We start from the raw sequence: 21,106 nt of genomic DNA on the forward strand, positions 1-21,106 counted from the left end.
TTAATAAATCCCATGAGGAAATGGGCACTTGCTTGTGGTATAACTGAGGAAGTTTCTCCTTAAGCCCGGTGGACCTCAGAATATACAGGAGTCCTCATTGGGACTGGGTCTTTCATAGTCTCTAGCAAGTTCTCACTTCTATCTTCTTGCTATTATCCCTGCTGTATCCCTGTCCGTAAAACTCTCATACTCCCCGCATGGTGTGCATAACCTCTCTGTTATCTCTGAGACTTCAAGTCTTAATCAAAAGTTATAAAGGTCCAAGAAGCTGTGGATGTTGCATGTGTATTTCCTGTCCTGTTCTGCTTGTCTGAACACTTGCCTTCTTCTTCACTCCCTCCTCTTTCTGATCATGGGAGAAAATTGCTCAGATCTGTTATTATACTCTTCCCATGTTTGTCTCTTTCCTTTCCTGTGACCCCAATGGTTCTAGACTGTTCCTGCTGCAATCACAGCTTTTCTCCAACTCTGACACCGTTAATGCCCATATCTCAAGTGCTCAAACAACACCACTTTACCGAGGAGTGGAGGCTGCGAGGACGCAGGCTGTATCCAGAAGAGGGTGAAATACAAAAGTTGAGCTTAGTCATTAAATCCAGTCAAACTTCTGAAGTCAAATCCTCATCTCCTTCAGAAAAGCAACAGTCTCTGTTTGTCGTCACCTCTAATCCTCTAAGCATTGTTGTAAAAGCAATCTTTGTAAGCTATTACTTCATACCCCTACACAAAAAAGCTCTAACAATAAATAAGAAAGCACTGGGGTATTTGTTATATGCTTGCCTTTTTTATTATCTAATTTAAAGCTCACATAATTTGGTGAAGTAGGTGCTATTCTTGCCTCTCCATTTAGAGTTCAGGAAAACTGAGAATCAGATTGGTTAAATAACTTTCACAGTGCCACAAACTTAAAAAGTGGTAGATGTGGCAGATGCACCCTTTAACCACAACTGTATATGACTCTCAAGTCTGGGTTTGTATGCACTGGCGTCAAAGGGAACACATGGTCAGATCATAAGGCCTTGGAGTCATGTCCAGGCTTTGGATGTTATCTAAGTGCAATAAAATGCACTGGGTCTTATATGCAAACAATGAATCATGGAACACCACATCAAACACTAGTGACACTAGTGATGTACTGTACAGAAACTAACTTAACATAATAAAAAAAAAAATAATAAAACAGAATTTCCTGCTGAGAAATTTGCTCAAGAAAAAAAAATGCATTGAAAGGTATAAGGTGGGGTGGGACATAATCTGATGTATATTTTTAAAGGTTCACTATAGTGACCTTATAGGGAATGGCTTGTAAGGCAGCAAAAATAGGATCAGGGATATTAATGATAAACCTATGAAGAAATATGAGAGAAAGATAACTGCTCTTATTAGAATGATGGTATCCCTGGGATAACCTCACTTCAACATACTATATTATCATTTTTATGTGTTGCTGGAACATATTGACTATTTTTTGAGGAGTTTTGCTTCTGTGTTCAAAAAAGGTGTTTGTATTTGTCTTCTCTTATTAAATATTTTTTAATTTTTGGTTTAGAGTTATGCTGTTTTCATAAAATGACTTAGAAGACATTCTCTCTTCTGGTTTTTGGACAGAGTTTGTATTATACTGGCATTATTTCTTCGTTAAATTTTTGGTTGAGTTTACCAATAAAATCATCTGAGCCTGAAATTTAGTTTATGAGAAGACATTTTATTAAAACCTTAATTTACCAGATAGAGCATTTTGCTTTTTCCTTCTTAAACCATTTTTGAAAATGTGTGTTTTTTTCCGATTAATTTGTTCTTCTAATGTAAGTTAACAAAGTTATTGTAAAAGCATTTTTATATTCCTTATTATCATTTTATATCTGTAAGGTCATGTAGTGATATCTCCCACTTTAATGTTGATAATACGTATTCTCCTTGTTTTTTTTCCTCAATCATTCTTTTATTTTTTAAGATTTTATTTATTTATTTGACAGATAGATCACAAGTAGGCAGAGAGGCAGGCAGAGAGAGGAAAGGAAGCAGGCTCCCTGCTGAGCAGAGAGCCTGATGCGATGCCAGGCTTGATCCCAGGACCTTGGGATCACGACCTGAGCTGCCGAAGGCAGAGGCTTTAACCCACTGAGCTATCCAGGCGCCCCTTCCTCAATCATTCTTGTGGAAAGTTTTTCAAATGTATTATTCTTTCCAAAGAATTAACTTTTTTAATGAGATGAAATTCATGTAACATCAATTAACCATTTTAAAGTATAGAATTCAGTGGCATTTAGTGCATTCAGTGTTGTACAACCACACCTCTTTCTGATTTCAAACTTTCAAAACCCCAGAACATCCATATCCACTGAGTAATCACACCTCATTCTTTTTATCCTCTCCCCAGTTCCCAAGCAATCACTAATCTACCTTCTATCTCTAGGGACTTTCCCATTATGGATATTTCATATAAAAGAGGTCATACAGGGGCACCTGTCTAGCTCAGTAGGTGGAACATGCGATTCTTGTATCTCCAGGTTGTGAGTTCAAGCACCACATTGGTTGTAGAGATTACCTAAAAATAAAATCTTAAAAAAAACAAAAACAAACCAAAAAGAGGTCACATGGTATATGATGTTTATGTCTGGCTTTTTTTTTTAATAGGCTATTAGTTTATTGTACTTTTTTTCCCCCATTTAATTTTTTATTTTTTATAAACATATATTTTTATCCCCAGGGGTACAGGTCTGTGAAACTTTTTTAACTTAGTATTTTGTTTTAAAGTTCGTATTACTCTGCCCAGGCTGTCATAACAAAATACCACAGACTGTTGGCTTAAACAACAGAAATTTATTTTCTCACAGTTCTGGATGCCAGAAATCCAAGATCACAGTACTTATTTGGTTGGTTCTAGTGATGATTCTCTTCTGGGATTGCAGGCAGACAACTTTCTCACTGTGTCTTCACAAAACATTTCTTCACTGTGTTCTCAGAGAAAGAGAGTGGGATGAAAGATGGACTCTCTGGTGCCTCTCCACATAAAGGCATTAACCCTATCAGCAAGGCCCCACCCATCATAAATTTAAATTACTTTAATTACTTCCTTAAAAGCTCTTTCTCCATATACAGGCTTACTGAGGGTTTAGACTTCAACACTGAATTTTGGGAGGTTACAAACGTAGTCTCTAACAAGATCCATCCTATCATGGTATTATTAATGTCTCATTCTCGTGAATTTAATGTTAAATCTCTTAGTCCATGGCCAAATCTGAGGTTATAAAGATTACCCCCATGTCTTCTTCTACTAGTTTGAGTTTGAGTTCTTACATATTTGTCTTTGATCCATTTCAAATTAGTTTTTATATATGGAGTGAGGGTCTACTTTCCTGCTTTCATGTACAGTTGTCCAGTTTTCCTAGCACCATTTCTTGAAGATACAATTCCTCATTCAATGATCTTGCACCTTTGTCAAAAATCAGTTAGCCAAAGATGTTCAGTTTTCTGGACTCACAGTTACATTCACTGGTATCTATTTTTTTTTTAAATTTCTATTTATTTTTTAAATTTCTTTTCAGTGTTCTAAAATTCATTGTTTATGCACCACACCCAGTGCTCCATGCAATATGTGCCCTCCATAATACCCACCACCAGGTTCACCCAACCTCCCACCCCTCACCCCTCCAAAACCCTCAGATTGTTTTTCAGAGTCCATAGTCTCTTGTGGTTCATCTCCCCCTCCAATTTCCCCCCACTCCCTTCTCCTCTCCATCTCCCCATGTCCTCTGTGTTATTTCTTATGCTACACAAATAAACAAAACCATATGATAATTGACTCTCTCTGCTTGACTTATTTCACTCAGTGTAATCTCTTCCAGTCCCATCCATGTTGATACAAAATTTGGGTATTCATCCTTTCTGATGGAGGCATAATACTCCATAGTACATATGGACCATATCTTCTTTATCCATTCATCCATTGAAGAGCATCTTGGTTCTTTCCAAGTTTGGCGACTGCAGCCAATGTTGCTATGGCCCTTCTTTTTGCTACATCTGTATCTTTGGTGTAAATACCCAGTAATGCAATTGGAGGGTCATAGGGAAATTCTATTTTTACTTTCTTAAGGAATCTCCACACTGTTTTCCAAAGTGGCTGAACCAACTTGCATTCCCACCAACAGTGTAAGAGGGTTCCCCTTTCTCCACATCCTCTCCAACTCACGTTGTTTACTGTCTTATTATTTTTGGCCATTCTAACTGGTGTAAGGTGGTATCTCAATGTGGTTTTTTTTTTTTCCTTTCAACTTTTTTTTTAATTTTTAATTTTTTATAAACATTTATTTTTATCCCCAGGGGTACGGGTCTGTGAATCACCAGGTTTCAATGTGGTTTTGATTTGACTCTCCCTGATAGCTAGTGATGATGAACATTTTTTCATGTGTCTATTAGCCATTTGTATGTCTTCATTGGAGAAGTGTCTGTTCATGTTTTCTGCTCATTTTTGGACATGATTATCTGTTTTGTGTATGTTGAGTTTGAGGAGTTCTTTATAGATCCTGGATATCAGCCCTTTTTCTGTATTGTCATTTATGAATATCTTCTCCTATTCTGTGGGTTGCCTCTTCGTTTTGTTGACTGTTTCCTTTGCTGTGGAGAAGTTTTTTATCTTGATGAAGTCCCAAAAATTCATTTTTGCTTTTGTTTTCTTTGCCTTTGGAGCCTTATCTTTAAAGAAGTTGTTGTGACTGGGATGCCTGGGTGGCTCAGTGGGTTAAAGCCTCTGCCTTCAGGTCAGGTCATGATCCCAGGGTCCTGGTATTGAGCCCTGCATCAGGTTCTCTGCTCAGCAGGGAGCCTGCTTCCTCCTCTCTCTGCCTGCTTCTCTGTGATGTCGGTCTGTCAAATAAATAAATAAAATCTTAAAAAAAAAAAAGAAGAAGTTGTTGTGACTGATGTCAAAGAGGTTACTGCCTATGTTCTCCTTAGGATTCCAATGGATTCCTACATCACATTGCAGTCTTTAACCATTTCAAGTTTATCTTTGTGTATGGTGTAAGAGAATGATCGAGTTTCATTCTTCTAAACATAACTGTCTAATTTTCCCAGCACTATTTATTGAAGAGACACATAGACCAGTGGAACAGAGTAGAAAGCCCAGATATGCACCCTCAACTCTATGGTCAAATAATCTTCAACAAAGCAGGAAAAAATATACAGCAGAAAAAAGACAGTCTTTTCAAAAAATGGCACTGGTATCTATTTAAACCCTTGGGCTATTGCCACACTACTTTGATGGCTGCAGCTTCATAGTAAGTTCTGAAATTGGGACATATGAGGCACCAAATTTATTGATATTTTTCACTCTTATTTTGTCTATTCAGAGGTCCTTGCAATTCCATATTAATTTAAGTATTGACTTCCATTTTCAAAGAATTAAATTTCGACTTTGTAAGTTTTCTCATTTCTTATTCTGTATTTCATTGATTTCTGATTGTTATTGTTCTTTTTTTTGCTACTTCGAATTTATTTGCATTTATTTTTCTATCTTCTTATGGTAAAAATGTAGTTCATTAATGTTAAGCCTTTTTGTTTTCTAATATAAGCTTTTAAAGTCATAGATTTTCTATGTAGGTCTAGAAAATCCTACAAATTTTGATATACTGTATTTTAAAATATTATTTTGTTCAGAATATTTTCTAATTTCTCTTGTAATTATGATTAGTTATTTGATCTATAGTTTATATCAATGTGGACTATAGAATTTTCACATATTTGTATATTCTGGATATTTTATTGTTATTGACACCTAATTAAATTCAATTACAGTAAAAAATATATTCTATAATATTTTAATTTTTTTCAAGTTTATTGATACTTATTTTGCAGTCTGACATTGGGTAATACACATGATATCCTGTTGTATCCTTTAAAGTAATTTTTTTCCTAGTTGTGTATAGTGTTCTATAAATATTAATTATGTCAAGCTGGTTAATGAATTGTTATTTATTTTTCTCTGATTGTTTCATCAGTTATTGAGGGGATTGTTAAAATATCTAGCTATGCTTATAAATTTTTCTAATTCTTTTTTAATATCTGTCAGTTTTCTCTTCATTTACTTTGAAATTATGAAGAAAAGCCCTCGGCAGAAAAGGAGAGTCTGTGTTCAAAGTGGGACTTTTGTCAGTGTGCAGAAGTCTGTCTGCCCCAGAAGTTGTCCAAAAGGACTTGTAACTACATTTGAATAGTCTTGAATCAAAATACTAAGACCTTTCATGTTCTTATTTTACAATGGGCTTTTTTGTTTTTTTTTTTTGTTTGTTTGTTTGTTTGTTTTTAGGCAAGAAAATGTGGTTGAGTCCATAGAGTGAAGTTTCTCCTCATAGTAGTGCATGTGGTGAAAACATCTGTATACTGCCTATCACACACATCCAATCATAGTCAGGGTTTTGGAGGTTGGGGGAGGTCACTGCATTAACCTGATTTTCATTTGAGGCTTTAAGGAATGAAGAGGATGTTGCTCCCTGTGCCCCATTATAGAGCATTCTGGCCTCTGCCCTGGATTTTCCCGATGCCAGTAGGATTCTGCTGTATCCTCTTGGGCTCAATTCTCTCACTGGGGACAAGGGAAAAATCCAGGGTTCTTATGCTAATTATATTCCCAGTCTTCAGAATAAAGAAGGTAGGAAAAAAAGAAAGGAGAGATGGGTGCAATAATGGTTAGAAAAAAGGGGGAGGGGGAAAAGGGCAGTAAAATTCATTATGATACCTGGAAAAATCTGTTCCCATTCATCCTTAATCCCCACAGTCTCAAAAAACGGCTGTCCCCCAAAATACTTCTGAATCGCCAACCTAGATGGAATCCCCATTCAGTCCAACATTTCCTCAGATTAACCTTCTTCAATCTTTTCAGATGAACTCCTTTACATAGCCTATCATCAAAACCTCAATACTTTCCTGTGTGCACACACACACATACACATACACACACAAAAAAGAAAGTAGAAAAGAGAAAAAAGAAAAAGAAATGACAAAAAGGTGAAGAAGGAAGAAAAGAAGGAGGGGGGAGTGAAAATAGGGAAACATGAAGTCTTATACCAAAGAGAAGATTACTTCTGGCAAATGCCCTTATATGCCTACTGGCTTCTGCCCCTTTCCGTGTGTGTGCATGTGTGTATGTGAGAGTGTGTGCAATATCCTTGCTGTATCTGCTTTCATCTATTGTTTTCTCTAAACTTTTTATAATCTGGCACTGGACCTTTCCCATATGTCTATTGCAACAGAGTGGGTATAATGAGGTTCTAGAACCTAGGTGAGGTTCGGTGGGCTGAGGTCCGGAGCCGATGACCAAGAAAGAATTCTTGAAACATCTTTGGTGCAAAATGGTGGTTTATTAAAGCATGGGGACAGGACCCATGGGCAGGAAGAGCTGCTGTCCTGTGTTGTGAGGGATGGCAGGTTATGTACCCTGCGGTTGGGGGAAGGTGAGGGAAAGGGAGGTTTCAACAGAGTTTTCATATGCTAAAGAGGGCCTACAAGGTGCCGGAAGACCAATCTTGTCTTTTAGCAAGCCATTAACATCAAGATAGTTGGGATATTCTTGTCTGGCAGGATTGTGATCTCTGCAAATTAACTATTTGTTTCTCGCTTATGGCAGTCAGGGGTGCCTGAGGAATGTTACACTTATTACCAAGGGGAGCGGGTGGAGAGGGGGTGCAAGGTGCCAGCTTTTGCTTTGTCTTCAGCCAGCCTCCTACTTTCTCATCAGGTATATTCTAATTGGTAATAATTATAACAATGGCAATAATAGTGATTAATGTTGCTGACTTCTCCAGATTCCTGTGATCCAACAACAGCATCTGCTATTTCTGCAGAGAACACAGGTGGAAAACTGTGAGTGGGGGGGAATATATTTTCAAACCAATGTACCAGACTTCCATTTATGACTTTCCATAATAAGACACACATAAATTACTTAACAGTTATGAAAGAACACAGGTAAATCAGGAAGCTTATTTATATATTTTTGTCATGTCCAGTAAAAAATCAGTTTTGTTTCTAATAAGAGATACATAATTTCTAGACAAATAACTGAGGGTATCTTTGCATTGACTTACTATTTTATCTTCTATCAAAGTTCTTCAAAGACTAAGTACATTAATGCTTACATCTGTTATCCCTTATTTCCTGTAGGAATCTTACTATTACTTTGATAGTTTAGCATTAATTTGTCCTGATGTATCCTTTAATCACTGTGATTACTTAAGTCATTTAAAAGATCTGGTAAAACAAATTACTAATCCAAAATTGCAGCCTTTTATTTCTAGGAAACTTTGGGATTTATAAAACTGCATTTGCTCTTAGGGAGGGTATTCTTCCTGGCCAGGTGTAGAATATCACTGGGAGGGTGGGGCATTTTCCTTTCCACATTCTTCCTCTCTGAAACTCACAGCAGCTTGTGCCTTCTTTCCTATTTGACACCTCATCCTCTTGTCACTCCAGCTGCGGAGGCAGCCCCCACCCCCATGCATTCAGTCCTTGACTAAAGGTCCCCTCTGAGCTCCTAAAGGGGAGGAGAGGCTTCTCTTCAGTGTTTTGCAGCTGACCCTGGACAGGGCATAGCGGGAGAGGTCCAATGTACCAAATATACTTTTGATCTAAAAACTTCATACCGGAACTTGTTCTTTGTTTGCCTTTTCATTCACCTGGTCATATAATCATGCTCTGCTTGCTCGCTTCTGTGCTGCTCCATGGGGAGAGAGTAAGTCACCCCCCTCTCTGAATTTTCCTACTTCCCTCTACTTGAAGTTGGGTAAGAAGTTTGAACCAAGATGTGCTGTGCAGATTTTCCTTATCTCTTGCACACTACTGGTCAGAAGGGTAGTAGCCCTAGATTTAAACTAGAGAGAGGGGTTGATTTCTAAGCCCCACTTAGGCCTTGAACCTATGTCTGACCATATGATCTCTCTCTTTTTTTTAAAGATTTTATTTATTTATTTGAGAGAGAGAGAGAGAGCATGATGGGGGGAGGGTCAGAGGGAGAAGCAGACTCCCTGCAGAGCAGGGAGGCTGATGCAGGGCTTGATCCCGGGACTCCAGGATCATGACCTGAGCTGAAGTCAATCGCTTAACCAGCTGAGTCACCTAGGTGATGAGGGAGCAGGAGGCTGGCTGAGGACAGAGTAAAAGCTGGCACCTTGCACCCCCTCTCCACCCGCTCCCCTCCGTAATATGTGTGGCATTCCTCAGGCACCACTAACTGCCATAAAACGATAAATAGTTAACTTGCAGGGATCACAATCCTGCAGAACAGGAATCTCCCTTGCTCTACAGATGTCCTAGAGATCTAAACAGAGAGGTTACCTTATCAATAGGACAAATTTTCAGAGGCAAATAACTCACAGTTCCTGAAGCCCTAATGTCTCCCTCCCCACCATAAACTGGAGGAGACTGAGGTAGAAGGGAATGTAAATGATAGTAGGATCATAATACCCCACCAAGAATCTCCCAATTATCTTGATGTTAATGCCTGACCTAAAGACGACATTGATCAAGCCATAAGGGCAAGGACTTCCCCCCCGCCCCCGGCACCTTGTAGGCCCTCCCTAACATGTGAAAACTCTGTTGAAACCTCCCATCCCTTCACCACCTCCCCCCAACCGCCAGGTATATAACATGCCTACCCTCACAACCCCAGGCAGCCGCATTTCCACCTGCCCACGGGCCCTGTCCCCGTGCTCTAATAAATCACCTTTTGCACCAGCGACGTCTTAAGAATTCTTTCTTTAGTCGTCGGCTCCGAACCTCCTCACCCCACCGAACCTGACTTAGGTTCTGGGACTTCATCATAGGCACCCCTGACCATATGATCTTTAACAAGTTCTGCATTAAATGTTAGTTGGCCACTGCAGTCCTTAATAGTGTTACTTAACTATAAATAGTTAAGTGGCAGTAACTTTACTACACCTAGGGTGCCTGGTAGTTCAGTCCAATAAGTTCAGTCCATTTACTGCACCTGGTAGTTGAGTCCATTAAGCTCCTGACTCTTGCTTTTGGCTCAGATCATGATCTCAGTGTCCTGAGATCCAGCCTATATTGTCTCTGCACTCAGCAGGGAGTCTGCTTGAAGATTCTTTTCCTCTGCCCCTCCCCAACACACACACACACACACACACACACACATGCTCTTTCTCTCTCACTCAAATAAATTAATTAAGTTAAACAAATAGTGCTACTTTGAGTTTACAGATGATATGCCAGACAGGATCTATGTATTTCTGAGTGTTATAATACAACACACAGTACAACAAAGAAGATCATACCTACACTATAATAACTAACATATAATACCTACTAGGAGTTGCTAGGTAAAACACAAGATTCCCTGTTAAATTTGAATTTCAGATAAACATTTTTTAGCATAATTTCATCTCAAATATTTCATGGAATATATGTACTAAAAAAGCATTTATTGGTGATCTGAAATTCAAGTTTAGCTGAAAATCTTTTTGTTTACTTATTTATTTGCTTTGTTTTTGCAAAACTTGCCACAATAAATGACTGTGTTATGGAGCATAGACTCCAGTGCCAAATTGCTTGCATTTCAAATCCCTACTGTGATTTACCAGACCTTGGTAAATGATCTTGGTAAGTGATCTTGGATGATTTTATTTTAACAAATTCTTCCTCAGTCTCCACAACTGAAAAAGAAACATGATAGTATCTCATATGTTTAGTGTGAGGATGATATGAATGAACATACAAGAAGTGCTCAGAACAGCGCCTGGCATATGGTAAGTACCACGCAAGCACTAACTGATCCTTAGCCTGTGTTCAGTTGAAATTCCCTTTTCAGGGGAATTTCTCTTTTCAGAAGTTCTTTGGTACACAATGTTTTCCAACTTTCTACATTGTGTGTCTGACTTTTTTCTATGCAAAAGAAAAAATTTGTTTTTAAGTTCAGTGTATATAAATTTAGGTTATGTGTGTAAATGCATGAATATGTATGTATGTATCCATCCCTCTTCACTCCTCCTTTGCTTGTCACTCACTCCCTTGCTTATCTCATTCAGTGTCTTTCCTTAGCAGACAAGTGTGGCACTAACCAAGAAGACAAAATTTAGCATGTGTTAATGAGGACTGGGATTAGATTAAGAAGTCCTTTGCAGACAGCAGCAGATACCAATACCAGAGGATGGATTTTACCAAAGCTGCCTAGAATGGAAACAGATACTGATGACAAATAAGCCCCAAGATGGGTAAGGAAGAACAACAAGTCTCTGAGGAGCAGAAGAGTAGGGTAAATTTCGGGTTCTTTGCCCAAGGGTTTGGATTCAGAAAGAAAAGAATCAAAAATTACAACCAGAAATGGTCAAGCAGGTTTGGATACTTTGAACTTGAGCTGTCCCATGCTCTCCTGGACTGACTAGTTAGAGCCAGGATGATGGGCAGCCAACTCGGGCCAGAGTCAAGTTGTGCTGAACAAAGTTTTTTTCTAAGCCATCATTCAAGCTCTGATTAAAGGTTTGAGCCAGGTGTTCCAGCAGGCAGAAAACAAGCAGCCTCCTCTAGGTGAAGTTACCCAAATGTATATGAATCTACCTCCTACATGATCATCCTGCCTTCCTTTCTCCATCTCCTTTACTAGGAACTCAAGAATATAATTGTTGAAGTTCTTGTGAAATACAGATCTGCATCTAACCAGGATCCTAACATCTCCAGAAATCTCATCACAGTACCCAAAACTCCCAGAGACCTTGAGGTCTCACAACGACTTGGAAAAGAATGAGGCTCTAAAACTAACTTTGCCTTTATTTCTCATGCCCATTCCTTCTCCTTCTCCATCCATTCTCATGTTCCCTCTCACATCAGGCATGAGACCAGCCAAAGCTCTTCTCCTGGAGCAGAGGGGACAGCTGCAATGCCCAGAAACTAGTGAAGCCCATGACCCCCTCTCAGCATCCATCTCTCTGCCTCAGGTGTCCGAATCCTTCCTCTGGGAAGTCACTTTGCTAACACTGACAAAGAGGGAGATGCAGGTTTAGGGTATGCATAGTGTCCCACAGAGAAAAGCACTCGCCATCAAAAAGCATCTTTCACAGACTCTCAGAGGTTGACTCTATTCTCTAACCTTGCTCTGTCAGTTCTGAAGGCAGGGCTGTGCCTTCCTGTGCTTGATATGACAAGTATTATTTTGGAACCATTTAGTATTTTATATTAGAATTTAGCAATATGGGTATTGTTTAGAGGCTGAAAAATCAGATACCAAAAAGAAATGTATCATCCAAGGACCAGTACATTTTGGTCTTTACCAACAAAAAGAAACAGATCAAGGGCAATTACCTATGTAATTAGTGCTTAAAACTCTCTTGGTCTCAATTTATCTGGATATGTTGGGTCAATTACCTGGTTAATTACCTATATTATTCATTTATTGTATCGGTAAAGAGCCCATGGACTTTGGCAACTATTTTTCAAATTGGTTTAGCAAATGTTATCATTATTGTATCATTGTACTAATTAGAATACATTCTATTAATATATTATAATCATTGCATATTATCATTATTATAATTTCATCAGCATCATAATTATTGCTGTTATTGTTATTCATTACTTTCATCTGAAAAAAATTTGAAAGAAAAAAAGAAGCAAGAGCTTGAAAATGGTTTCACTTGAAGCTATTAAAAGAATAAAAGGTATTGAAAGGTTTTTTTCCTAAATTCTGGCAATCTTGGAAATTATCACAAGCATTTCTTTTATAATTCTTTAGATGGTTAAGAAAAAACACATATTTAAAAATTGGTTTATTTGCACAAAGAGCAGCTTTGGGCAAATTAAAAATTCTAGTAAATTGAAGGAAACTGCCTTAGAATGGGATGTCTTGGCTAGAGGAAGAATCTGAGTTTCTTAACTGTGTCAGCCAGGCTCTTTGCCCCGATTTATGATTCATGAACATCTTCCTCAGAAGAGAACCTCTGCATGATTGTTGAAAGACTTGCTTCTCTTCACTAAGTATATATTACTCTTAGGATCACGTAATGAAGAATTTGTGTGAATGAATGATAGCACCTCTAGTTCAATTGTCCATTTATGTTGATTTATTCTGGCATGTATCACATCAACCACCTCTTAAGTGTTAGCACCAGGATTAAAATCAAGCCTTAGCTCTCCCACCCTGATGTCTTCCCTCTCCACATGTGATCCTGATTCAGGACCAGTGTCCCACAGCATCCTTTGTCTGGCTGATGCAGGCATTTCTCCCCACTGTGGTATCTACCAGGGCTCTAGAGGAAGCTCTTGAGACAGTAGAAGCCTGAGTCAGAGTTTTCCTACTGTAATGCTTCCATACTTTTTCATTACTGTATACAAATTATTTTGTAGTTCTCTAGACTTTTGGGAACTTCTCTTCATAAACTATTTAATAAAGTTTGCCTGTATCACCTGAATTGTCTTCTTCAATCATTTATAACTCTACATAAAAGTATTTCTTTGAAGGGAGATTCAAACAGCTTGTCTTCATTTCTATCTAACCCTTTCACTATTCAGTCTCACTTCACTTATGCTTGGGGAGCAGCTCTTCCAGAATTGTAGTGGGCTTCTCTTTCTGAGAAAGGCTACTGGGGTAAGTTAGAACCTTAAGCCCCTTCCATAGAGCCTGAGCCCTTTGGGAGCACAGACTTTCCTTCTCCACTCAAGGCTGTCTTCCCTATCCATCAAGAGTCACAACTGGTCAAGAGATTACCAAGCTGGTCCCCTGTGATCCTGCCTACAACATGTAATGCCACACATTCCTCCTGACTATTATCAAGACGCATTCCCTCTGCCAGTACAGTGACTCCTTTATTGCCTGCTGGTCCCTGGACAAGAGGAACCCAACATGCCCAGGAAGCAGCTATAGTTCATAATTCAATGGGAGCCTTGCTGTGTTTCTGGAGAAAACATTCCCTCATTAGAAACCATGGTCTCCATACCTACAGAGCCCAGTGGGAAAAAGAAGAACAAAATCCTCCACTGGGTCATTGTAAATGAGTGTACTTATTCTTTTTACTTTTTTTTTTCTTTTTACTTATCATTCTTCTTTTTACCTATTGTTCCCATAGCTATGGGAACATTTTTTTTTTCGCCCTCTTGGGAACATAGTGTCAAATAAAGGTCTTTGATTCAATGCATATGATCCACCCTGGAGGATAGTATCATAAAGTATTGGTTCTAAGCTGGCAGTTTGGATATGGCTTTGGAAAGCTGTTTCAGCAGTCTTAATAGGCAGTAGTTTCTGAGTGGTATGATGTGTGATACAATGAGCCCTGTCCTGTAAAATAGGCCACCTAACCTGACATGATATTATGTAAGACCTCATGCCTCTGGATCAGACACGTCGTGAGTCCTCAGACAGTGATGCTAGACTGCTGGCAGGAAATGTGATCACATACTTGGAATATTGTCTCTTCTTGTGAGAACAAAGCACCTTACTTCATAATGAGAAGAGGATACAAGTTTGTGGTATCAGGTAACAACTGCTTAATATAAGCCCCCTTGGACTCAGGGATACCTTAGCAAGGTCCCCAAGTCCTTCCCTCCTTAACTGACACCCCAGATACCCCATGTGCTACGTTGATAAGTGGCCCTTATAGCATACTATCATAAACTTAGAAAAACAATTTTCTTTTTGGGGACATCCTTGACGACCTATTAGGATTCAAATCCGATCAACTGGGTAAGGACTCATAAAAAATGTAGTTCTACCATACTTAGTATTTCTTTCTACAATTCTGCTACTGTTTTATTTCTACAACTATGCTACTTTTCAACCTATTTAACCACCACCAACATTTGCATCTTCTCCTCTGAGATAAGTATTAATAAACTTTGATCTCGTGGTTGATGTTATTAGTGTAGCCACCTGAGAAATTCCCAGGAGGAGGATTGTGGAAAGGAGTTATGGGATGGACATTGGAAATATGCATGTAAAGTGAAAGGGATCTCATGTGGTCAATTTGCCACCATGTGGTTGTTGATTTTCTTAAGGAATGTTGCCACATTGTGGGTACATCATTGGTCTTTGTTACAGGCTATTAGGACATCCAACAGTGACATTAACTAGGCAGTTTATGGTGGAAGTCCATGCTGTTGGATCCTTGCATAGCCTCCATCTCTGCTGCTGTGGCCCTTTTGTTGATGTGCCCATTGCCATTGGGTGGCTGATGACAGAGGCTGGTGACATCTTTTGGCTCAGTTATTTTTCTAGTTGCTGGTTTGGTGACTCTTCCATGGCAGCTGCTCTCTCATGGGCCTTAATATATATAATGGGAAAATCTTCACACTTCTTGTATACTCCAATATGTGCATTTTTATACCTCTATCACCTCTATCTCAGACATTCTTGTCCCCTATCTTCCAATATTTTTCTTTCTACATCCCAGATCAACAGGATAGGTCTTTGCCATTGCTTCCAAATATGTATGTATGATGTATGATGTATGATGTATAATTTTATATAGGCTACAATTTTTCAATTTTTCAAATTCAAAATTTTTAGGCAATTTTTTAGGCAAAAAAATAAAAACTTTCTATAGAAAATGAATCACTATGACTGACACCCAAAGGTCTTTTGATTGTGAAGCTTTCTCCTTGTCATTATTTTCAAAGGCCACCCTTAAGTAAAGCTATCATGCAGCTGCCATTTATTTTTGGCTTATACTCAAACCAAGCCAATCTGTTTGTGAACCAAAAATTTAGACTTTTCTCTCTTTATTCACCTCTTCAAACAAGATTTCTCCACAAAAGTAGAGGAATGAACTGAGGGAAAGGCACTGAAGCAAAAAAAAATTGGTTTCCATGAAGATTTGGGATATCTGTTAATACTGCTTGCTTATATCCTATGATTCTGCTCCTGTTTAATTCTGGGATGTTCTACTTCTACCTTACAATGGATTGGTGCTGGGCCTGTTCAGTCTTAGCATAGTAGATTTGATGGTACTGAACTCATACTGACAATTTTGGATGCATAATCCACCCAGGTGCCCCTCTGATCTTTTTTATTAGAAATAGAATATGCCTAAAATAAATACAAAGACACCTAAAAACAAAAAACCATTTGCCAAATCAATGATGGCATTCCACATACCTGAAGCTCCACTAATATGTCCTAGCAAATGTTGTACATCTGACCCAGAGGCTTCAAATTAGAAAATCACTCAGTTGAATTTGTGTTAATTTGTAAATTATGCTTCTGGATTAATCCTCTTTCTAGGAGGTATCAGAGTATTATATGGAAGTATCATAAAGCCCACCACCCTTCATTCTTCAGATAATTAAGAATGACACTAATCTCTCCAATCCCCACACCAGGATGTGTCATTGTGTTTTTTTGTTTGTTCCTTTGTTTTGTTTTGTTTTGTTTTGCTTAGTTTTTAATCTATCTTCCCAAAGAGAGGAGTTTCAAAGGTTTCCACTTGGCTCATCCAGATAATGGCTTTTGCTATGTACAAAATAATATTCCAATGTGGAGATTACACTAATGACAAGAATATCCACACCAATTATACATTTGGGGATTAGAGAAATAACCATCACATGGGTTTGTAGAGTCAGTAGACTCACTCTAAACCAGATCTTGACTAGGACTTTGTTATTACCTGGACCCACTATAGTATTTTGTTTTAAGTATCCCAGTATTGACAGCAATTAGATTCTGTGTCCAACAGTCCCAAAAATGCTTGGGTCCCTTTCCTCAGTGCACAGTTACCTAAGAAATGGATAAATAACCATTTGAAGGAGCACTAGAGGAGTCAGGTTTTTGTTTTTGTTTTTGTTGTTGTTGTTGTTTTTTAATGTTCAGGGTCCTTCCTTTTGGGAAATAGGCCACCCTTCAGTCAGTAGGATCAGGTCTGAAAACTGATTAGGTCAGGAAATTGCACAAAGGATCACAATATTTTATTGGAGCAGATGTCCTCAGCCTCCCAATCATTCACCCTTGTCTCATTCTGTTAGTTTGAGCTGAGTATTACCCTTGGCAGCTGCCTATCTATTTGACCTCTAGAGATGCCAGGCTCTATTAATCATTTCTTCAACTCTTTATCATTCAGGTCCCCTTGGATATCATTCTCACTTTGCCAATCATTATAATAATAATTGCAATGCCCTGGCTTCTGGCCACCTGGCCCCTGCTATTTTTAGGGTCATGTCATTCCAATTTTATTATAGAATCACCTTTTTGCAAAGGAGAACAACCACTGAAATTTCAATGATACAAATATTTCTATCAGTAGTGTACCTTGATAATGGCAGGTTCCTATGACTCACATTCTTTCTCATGAGAAGTAATCTCCAATGGCTCTTCCAGCCATACATAGAACATCTACTCCATCATTTCAATTTTCCTAAGCCTTTTAATCCTTTTCCCCACTGTCTTCTATGGAAATTATGGTCATCAGTTTTCCATGCTTCTACGTGCCATCCTTGTAGAAAGTTCATACTAACTTCTGGGATCTTTGCTAGGATGTCAAATCCCAAGTCAATATACTCTACCTATCAAATTAAAAACACTCTTGGAACTCAGTCCCAGTGTGTTCTTCACAGTTGTATCTGGCACATAATGTCTAGGATTTGGGGAATCCCTTACCTTTCTTTTTTTTTTTAATTTTTTATTTTTTATAAAAATATATTTTTATCCCCAGGGGTACAGGTCTGTGACTCACCAGGTTTACACACTTCATAGCACTCACCATCCCTTACCTTTCTTTTCAGACAGAGCACATCCTTAGCTTGGTTATGCTGTGAGTAATTCTGAGGAGGGTGGCACATGACTTCTGCATCCAATATCAGTACAGGATAGTACTAGCTCTGAAATAGGAGGAGTGGGTTATATGTATAGGCACAAATAGTTTAGACAAACTAGTTTGACTTAGATTAGTCAAAACTTTTGGGCCATATGTCCATATATCCCCAACTCAGGTATTAAGATCTCATGTTTTCCAAGTCAGGGCACTGGACTCAACGTAGCAGACCTCCCTTGGTTGGCTATTGAGTCATATTTGAAATTTTCCAACTTCATTGAGTTCTGGGTATGATCCTTGGCAGGAACCACTTTTCAGGAGATGACAGATTTTTTTTTAACCTATAATCAGGACCGCTGGATTTCACTCTTCATTTCCCATTTTCTGTTACCCCCAGATGTTCATAATATCTCTTGAGTGAAATGCTAGCACTTAAAAATGGCCATATTACCTTTCTATGCAAAATAATACTATTTTCTCCATTTGTTCTACACCTTAAATAAAACACTCTACCACTGGTATACCACCCTTATCTCAGGTTCTGTGAAACTTTTAACATCTAGACCACTACCTGGTGCCTGAGACCAATTGTGATCTGCCTGCCACCACTGATGGAGTCCTTATTGACAAAAGGAGGTGAGTAATCCAGCTCTAAAATCCCTACTTACCTTCTCAAGACACTCCAAGTACCAACTGTCATTTTTAAAGCTATCCAATAGCAGAATCTGAAGCAGACTTGGGGTGTAAGATTTTTGTCAGGGATCAGTATCTTTGAAGGAAAGAGAAGAAAGAAGGATTGGATGGGGAAGAAATGTAAAAGTGTCATGTGGCACAACCATCTTGGACCACCTAATTGGAAGTTCTGGAAGGAATACTAATGATCACAGTTGTCTTACATTATGTCAAAATTGTTGGACCTTTATATCTCTATATCAGTCAGTCATTGAGTAAAGACTGTGCCAGGAAAGGATATGCTCTGGAGCCAGGTGGCCTTCTGCTGAGGCAGACCCTAAAGGAACTGAGATCTAGAGACTTCCTGGTCTCCCCACTGTTCATAACTGAGGAATAATTGTTCACGAAGAGAGATGTGAGAAGTGTATGTCCATGTCTACCACACACCACCAAAGGTTAAAGATAATGAATATGCAAAAACAACCCAACAGATTAAAGGCAGCTGGTGAACATTATGCCACATCCTTATTATTTAATTTTATAATGGATATGCTTTTGAAAAATAGAGTGGGTAGTAGTGTTACAGTGACAAGGATCAGAGAGGATTCCCTCCCTTTATATGGGTCCCAAGGATGAGTTCTATAATCAAAATCATACAACTGATATAGACTAATTCTGATTGTGAGTGGGACATTATTTTCCAATTTGCAAAAGAAGACCATAGGAGTTCAGGGTTGGAAAGTGGTAAAGTCTAAATCTGAGATGGGGCTTTGTTTTCTGTTGCCATCTAAATCAACAAAAGTCCTATCCAAGTGTTTATTTTTCTGTGTGCTGTAGCTTACTTTTTGGCAACATGAACTCCACCTTTTCTCCAAAGAAGTCATTAGTACCGTTTTCTAGGAAGTTCAACCATTCCCAGGACAGACTTTTCTATTTCTAATGCCTTAGACCCCAGAGATAAAGGACGTGAGAACTTTTTCAAAGAGCCATCAAGGACTTTGTGAGGAAGGAAGAGAGAATTTTCAGTGATAGAGTAAAAGAGTTTGAGGATACACAAAGGAAAGATAACAAAAGGGGATATGCCAACTATAAGTCCCTCCCCCAGGGTAAGGGGGGGAATATATGGCCTGGTAAGCAAAGCCAGCCTACAGGCAAGATGGTACTGGTAGTAAAGGGCATGGGCTGAGTTGGAACTTGGGCATGGCTAGGGAAGAGGAGGAACTTTAGAGGGCCTAGATAATAGTGTCTTAAAAGAGAAAGAAACTTTGTCATCAGCACCCCAAGGTGATGTCAGCCTGTACTCTGATTCAGGTGAGTCAGAACACAACCAACCCATGAACACTTATTAGAGACTGAGGCTGAGCACAGCTTTTGCATTTGAGCAGGATTAAACCAAGTGAACACCAGCATTGCCTTTAAACCACTGCACTTTAGAACAGGGTTTCTTCAAAATAGCATAAAATAAGTTTAACTATATCATAAACATAATTAAAAACCACCAAATCTTAAGCAAAAACTAGCAAATAATATATTTTGAAATTATAGAAAATTTAAATTTGCATTAAAATTTTATTTAAATTATGGAAGTTTGTATTTTTAAATATCCATTAGAACAACATATAGAACCATTAAAATCATAGGAGAAAACTAATAAAATGTGTATAAAACCTGTGCACTAAACACTATATGACACTGCTGAGAAATGAAAGAAAACAAAGTTGAGCTACATAGTCCATACAATGCCAATCAAGTTCTAGTAGTGATTGTGGTTTTTACATTTAAAAAGTTTCATACTATAAACTTATTTTGTAAAGCCATAGGGTTCCAGAATATGGTTTGAAATCCCCAGCCTAGGGGCACCAGGGTGGCTCAGTCAGTTAAGCATCTGCCTTTGGCTCAGGTCATGATCCCAGGGTCCTAGGACAGAGCCCCTTGTCTTGCTCCCTGCTCCTTAGGGAGTCTACTCTTCCTTCTCCCTCTGCCCCTCTCCCTCTACTTGTGCTCTCTCACTTTATCTCTCTCAAATAAATATAATCTTAAAAATAAAATAAAATAATACCCAGCATATTTAATTCAGCCTTTGGCTCCTCCTCCAGCCCACCTTATTAATTTTTATTCTTCACTAGAATATCCAGATTGCATTTCCAATTCTTCTAAAATTGCCTTACTACAGGTTACTTAGTGGGATAAAAAATATGAAACTCATTTATTATTGAATAATAAGTGTGTCTAGAAGTTTCTTTTGCTGCACAATCCCATGTTTTATTATTACATTTTACAAAATTGAGGAGGAAAAATGAATGTTGGCAACTCTGCAAGAAAAATATATAAGACATCTACAATTTATTTATTTAAGTTGACATGGGATTTTAGCTCTTACAATAAGTTGAAATTTTTAATGTCAATATCACCTCCAAAAGAGGATCTGAGAAGTTTGATTCCAGAGTCAGAAAGTTTCTTAGTTAGGACAGACATTGGGTAATAGAGATCCTTAGCTTTAACTGAGGAAAAGGAATTCTTTGGAAAAAGGAAAAAGGGCAGAGATTCTTGGCTTTTCCTTGCTCAGAGCAACTTGGCCTGAAGGACATTGGGAGGGAGACAAACCATAAGTGACTCTTAATCTCACAAAACAAACTGAGGGTTGCTGGGAGGAGGGGGGTTGGGAGGAGGGGGGTGGGGTTATGGACATT

General features: G+C 38.5%; 1 protein-coding gene across 1 annotated transcript in view; it reads left to right on the forward strand.

Moving 5' to 3' along the window:
* The first annotated feature begins 480 nt into the window (after positions 1 to 480).
* LOC101674957 (keratin, type I cytoskeletal 18-like) overlaps positions 481 to 21,106 on the forward strand; it is a 145,176-nt gene continuing 124,550 nt past the window's right edge. The window contains exon 1 of the mRNA XM_045080309.1: positions 481 to 699. Within this exon, the coding sequence (XP_044936244.1) occupies positions 481 to 699 (219 nt within the window). The remainder of the gene's footprint in view (positions 700 to 21,106) is intronic.

The sequence above is a fragment of the Mustela putorius genome, unplaced genomic scaffold (assembly GCF_011764305.1).
Source record: "Mustela putorius furo isolate JIRA1106 unplaced genomic scaffold, ASM1176430v1.1 tig00000460_pilon_pilon_pilon, whole genome shotgun sequence".
NCBI classification, from domain to species: Eukaryota; Metazoa; Chordata; class Mammalia; order Carnivora; family Mustelidae; genus Mustela; species Mustela putorius.